The sequence below is a fragment of the Apaloderma vittatum genome, unplaced genomic scaffold (genome assembly GCF_000703405.1).
Source record: "Apaloderma vittatum isolate BGI_N311 unplaced genomic scaffold, ASM70340v1 scaffold13909, whole genome shotgun sequence".
Lineage (NCBI taxonomy): Eukaryota > Metazoa > Chordata > Aves > Trogoniformes > Trogonidae > Apaloderma > Apaloderma vittatum.
The window spans coordinates 31,378-36,695 of NW_009737069.1; the positions used below are offsets into that span (position 1 = coordinate 31,378).

The 5,318-nt window shown below is 44.5% G+C and overlaps 1 protein-coding gene across 1 annotated transcript in view; it reads right to left on the reverse strand.

Moving 5' to 3' along the window:
* Positions 1-448: 448 nt before the first annotated feature.
* STK38 (serine/threonine kinase 38) overlaps positions 449-5,318 on the reverse strand; it is a 10,636-nt gene continuing 5,766 nt past the window's right edge. Inside the window, exons 6-13 of the mRNA XM_009877218.1 lie at positions 4,862-5,016; positions 3,694-3,796; positions 3,328-3,389; positions 2,617-2,734; positions 2,315-2,438; positions 1,506-1,601; positions 1,158-1,252; positions 449-579 (exon numbers count right to left, since the gene is read on the reverse strand). Coding sequence (XP_009875520.1) covers positions 449-579; positions 1,158-1,252; positions 1,506-1,601; positions 2,315-2,438; positions 2,617-2,734; positions 3,328-3,389; positions 3,694-3,796; positions 4,862-5,016 — 884 coding nt within the window. The remainder of the gene's footprint in view (positions 580-1,157; positions 1,253-1,505; positions 1,602-2,314; positions 2,439-2,616; positions 2,735-3,327; positions 3,390-3,693; positions 3,797-4,861; positions 5,017-5,318) is intronic.

Sequence of the window (5,318 nt, forward strand, 5' to 3'; positions counted from 1 at the left end):
GAAGTCCTTAGCCACTGGGAAAACAGCGCCGGCAGAATTGGCAGATTGAGTTTGTCACTTAATGCAGGACTGGCAAAAGAGTCCCTATCAACAGCACGTGCTCTGCAATGTCCAGGTGAAAAGCTTGTTCTCGTCTCCCAAAGGACTGTACAATCTGGCCAAGAAGTGAAAAAAGAAAACCAAAACGCTTGCTCCTGAAGCGGCGAAACGGGCTCGCAGCAGAGACGTCGCAAACGTTTTTGTGGAATTTTTCAGTGGCGCAAAAACTAAAAAAAAATAAGTCCTTAATAACACCCAGGGTGTGTAACAAAACGGGGACCTGAAGTCTTCCCCATGAGTTGATAGCCCTCAAGTTTTCTTTAAAAAAACAAAAATTCTTTTGTGGGTATAAACTCAAAGTACGGGAACAGAATTCCACGGCTCAGAAGAAGTCCCAGGTAAAGATTTCTTACTTTGCTGCTTTCATATAGGATGGTATTGCTCCTCGGGCTGTCAGACCTTCGAAACGCTTGTAGGTGTAGTTGATAAAAACCCAGTCTTTGTTCTTATAGTCAGTCTCTGGATGGTTGCTTGTTGCCACTGATAAGACATAGAAAATAAAATTATCCTTTGAAGGCTGTAAGGTTCATTTTCATACAAAACACTGGCTGTCGTGCAGGGGAAAATGCTTTTAAAGGAAAAAATACCATAGATCTAGGGTTGCATCCTTCAACCTCAGTCAAGAACTGCGTTTTTAAACACATGGAGCAAATGCAGGACTACGCTTTGGCACATCAACACAAGGATCTTCTAGAGATTTACACCATCCCCTTCTGTCCCAGCCCCACAGATTAAGCAAGAGGCACGCTGGCAAGAATTAGCCACTGTGAAGGGGGCTCACAGGTCCTGCTGAGATTTGAACTTGCTGCGAGCTCTGCTGCCTCTTAGAGATGCCTTTTCTTTCTCAGGCAGCTCCTGCATCGTTCACCACGCTGCAGCCCAGCTCCTGAACCCCAAACCACAGCTTGCACACCACCAGACTACCAGCTAACAACCTGATCTCAGTTAAAAAAGAAAAAATAGCATCTAGTAAGATCCTTTCTCTGATTAACAGGGTAGTTACATTATTCTGCCGGAGAAAAGGAAGGACTGTTTACGTGCAGAATCAAAGCATTTACCTGTTGGTTTAAGGATATCAGATTCCGGAAATTCATCAAAGTTTGAGGTATCGTCAATGCTTTTAATTTCTATTGAAATTGCAGCGGGTCTCTCTCTGCCAAGAAGAGCAATTTCGGGATTAAGATTTCAAAGGCAGAAGGAAGCGGGGTTCAGCCACTTGCCATTTCTTAACAGAGTCAAAGACTTGAAGATACCTAAACCTTAGCAAGCTTCAGATAAGGAACAAAACGCTCTCGCCCACACCTAGACAGAAGAAATGCCAGTCGAGCTGCTCCCTTCTGTCGAGCAGCACTGGCTTTAAGGAGTCCCTAGAGAAGAGCAGCTTGCTTTTCTGCAAAGCGTCTTACCTGATGTGCTCCCAATCAACCCCTTCAAAGAATGGGTTACTCTTTATTTCCTCCACACCAGATGCACCAATTCTGTGCTCCCACTCACAGCAAAATCTGGGATGGAAGGAAGAATGAAAATGAAGGGAGAATGAAAGCGAAAGCATTCCATCCAGCAATGGAACGGCTTTCTGAACTGATACTGCTACGGTTTCTTAACACATAAATGGAGAAGGTTAAGAACTGCCACTGCAAAGCCAACACACACAATTATGTTCAGGAATGCAATGTCAAGTGCCACAATTAAGATGTGGTATTCTCTCACAAGAGGATAATGTGCCCTTTCTACTTCAGGACTAGCGTAGAGCAGGAGAACATATAAAGCCTAAAAAGCTAGACATTTATACTTCTGTCCTGAGAAGAGCTAAGTGATTGAAAATACAAACGAAAGAGCAAGAGGATAGGTTTGTATGCTCCAGGGCATACAACGGCAAATCCACTGCTGCTGTAACAAGGCAGCTCTGGCAAACAGATTTCAGCTGCTTCCAGGGGAAGCTCACAAAGAGCAGAAACATTTGTATTTTGCCAGACTAGGGGTACTTACACGGGAGCTCCTTTTTAGAATAGTTGAATCAGGGACTCACTAAATGACTTCCGAGAGACAAACATATTTGACAAGGGAGTTCAGCATTTGATGCGTGTGGGTAACAGAATATGTCGCTGTCACAAGCATCAGGGTTTTTTTTTCATGTGAAGCAAGCTATGAGAGATACATAGTGCAGTTTGCAAAACAAAAAAATATATTAACTGGCAAACCATATGGCTGGCACCTTAAAATAAGATCCTTTGCTTTATCAGATATTGGAACTTCTGGAGGAAATGTCAGAGTCTCTTTCCAATTCATGACTTTCTTATATGTTTCTTGAGGCGTCTCGGAACAGAACGGTGGATAACCTGAAAAAAAAAACCACAAACACAATCTTGTATAAAGCAAAAAGAGTTACTGAAGTGTCACACCTCACCAACCACGTCAGAAGCGGATGCTTTGAGAAGCTGACCCCAAGCACACCGACCCGGCCGATGTCCTGCCCCGCAATTCCCGCTTCAAACTTGGGCGCTGCCGCTTTCTTACCGATCAACATCTCATACATGATGACCCCAAGCGACCACCAGTCACAAAGCTTGTTGTAGCCGGTCTGCATGAAAACTTCAGGGGCAATGTAATCCGGAGTTCCCACAGTGGAAAAAGCCTGCAACGAATCCCATCCGTCAGAAAACTGCCTGACTGGCAAGCGGGAACTTAGGCAACAGCGGTTATTTTGAGGAACGCACCAGATTGTCTCTGAGACCCTTTAGCAAAGTGTTTATAGTCTTTATTTCAAGATATGCAGAGACAAAATGCACACGTCTTAAAATACTGCCAGAGAAATGGGGAAAGGCACCACCGCCTGCATCCACCTTGGAACGGGGCAGCGTGGTGGTGTTGGGCCATAGGCTGGGCTTGATGATCTCAGAGGTCTTTTGCAGCCTCAATAATTCTGTGATTTTGTGATTATTGGCTCTTTGTTATATTGAAAGAGGCAAGAACTGTCCGTTTTAGCTGCGAAGCATCAGATCCCCACGTAAATAATTACGGCAGCGCTATCTCAGGCACACGTGTCACCAGCTGTTCGGCCGACGGATGAAGGGCAAACGAGTCATTCCTCTTTTTAAAAGAAAAAGCATGAACCTTTTTATTCCAGCACTGTTCAGAATTCTGCAAAGGAATTCTGCATTTAAAAGCGCGTGCCGTTGGAACGCGACGGGTCCGAGACCATTTCCAAGCAGGTGAAACAGCACTTACCAACTGCCGCCTGTTTCTCTTCCAAGTCTCTGCTTTCCTTTTGGAGTTCATGTTCTGAAAAGCTAAAAGAAATTAGAATCTATGTGACTGAATCCTGCTGGTCACCCAACATACATTTGTTTTTACTGAGTTTTCATTTGAGGCTCAAGAAGGGCTACAGTAGAGTCTATTTCAGGGACAGACTTGTGCAACTGAAGATGGTTTTGTACATTGAAGTAACCGAAATTATTTTCAGAAAGACATTTACAGAATATCAAAATTCCATCTCAAGATGCAATGCCAGTTATTAGACCCTCACACTGAAATGAGTTACGTCAGGCACTGAGAGCAAGTACAGGTGTACCCTTCAGAAACCAAATAACTTACTGAAGTCACTAGGAAGACTATGGTTCAAGTTCCGGTAAAATTCTGTTCTGTGGGCTTTCTTCAGTCCGGTACATAGACCAAAATCCGAGAGTTTCACATGGCCCTAGAAACAAAGGAAAAGACCAAAATACAAAAACAGTATGAGACGTTATCACGGCAAGTTTTCTAATTCCCCTCCCTTTATTTTGTGGAATAAATAGATTTTTGCAGTCCTTGTTTTTAGCCTAAGACTGGATGTGTCCAGAGAATCAAGCGAACGTCTCCAGAGGGAGCTGTAGTCCCTGGGTTGTCTGTTGATTCCAACAGATTTGAAGAAACACTTTAAATTCATTGATTGGATCCGTCCTAGTGCATAACACGCGACCACACCAACTAGGTGCAATTTTTGGGTGTCTGACTAAAACATACACCTTTTGCAAAGTCTGGAATTTATCTACATCTCGATGTAGACACACTGAATTCCATCAGTAATTAGCTGGCCAGTGGAATTATTTACCATTAGCAAACTTCTTCTGAACAAGTTAAATTTTAAGCAAACGTGTAGTGACCAACAGGACAGTGAAACAATCTTGCTTTCTGCAAGCAGCCCTCTAGAAGTAAGGGGGTAGCCTGCCCAGCCTTCAGAAAAACATTTCTGTGGAACCTCCTGTGCTCCAGCTTGCACCCGTTGCCCTTTGTCCTATCACTGGACATCCCTGAGCAGAGCCTGGCTCCGTCCTCCTGACACTCCCCCTTTCCATATTTATAAAAATGAGGTCACCCCTCAGCCTCCTCCAAGCTGAAAGGACCCAGCTCCTTCAGCCTTTCCTCCTGCATGTGATTTTCCTTTCCTTTGCATGTGATTTGATCATCTACCCGACAAGTCTGCAAGAGCGTGACAGATGCAAGACCCAAAGGAAGCATCCTTGACTAAGAGGAGAACTGAAACTGTGTTTTAAGTTGTAGCTGAAATATCCAAAGCTTAAACAGCTGTCAGAAGAGAGCTCGTGAGGTGTGAGTACAGCTGGAGGAGACCTTGGCTTGTATTTTTCTTCCCCAGCAATAAGGCAGATACGCTGGAAGGGCTAAGAAAGCAGCACCGTCTCCTTTCACACTAATTCAGATCAATATTAAAAATGGCAAAAGCTATTCCCTAGTACCAAGCCAGTGGCCAGCAGCCAGTCCGTACCTTGCTGTCCAGAAGAAGGTTGTCTGGTTTGATGTCCCGATGGATAAAACCCAGCTGATGAATAGAATCAATGGCTAGCACGGTCTCGGCTATGTAGAACTGCGTCTCTTCCTCTGTCAGAGTGTCCTTCTTCATCAGCAGTGTCATCATATCACCTAGAAGCCCCCAGCACAAGTAGCAAAGGTAAATAGAAGCGAACACAGAAGCTCCGCTCTCACTAATTTACAAAGAAGGAAGGGCCTGGAGAACAGACCTTGTGAGGAGCGATTGAGGGAGCTGGGTCTGTTCAGTTTGACAAAGAGGAGGCTGAGGGGGATCTCATCATGCTCTACAATTACTTGACAGGACATTGTAGAGAGGTTGGTGCTGGTCTCTTCTCACAGGGAATTAGGGACAGAACCAGGGGGAATGGTTGCAAGTTGCAACAGGGCAAGTTTAGGCTGGACGTTAGGAAGAA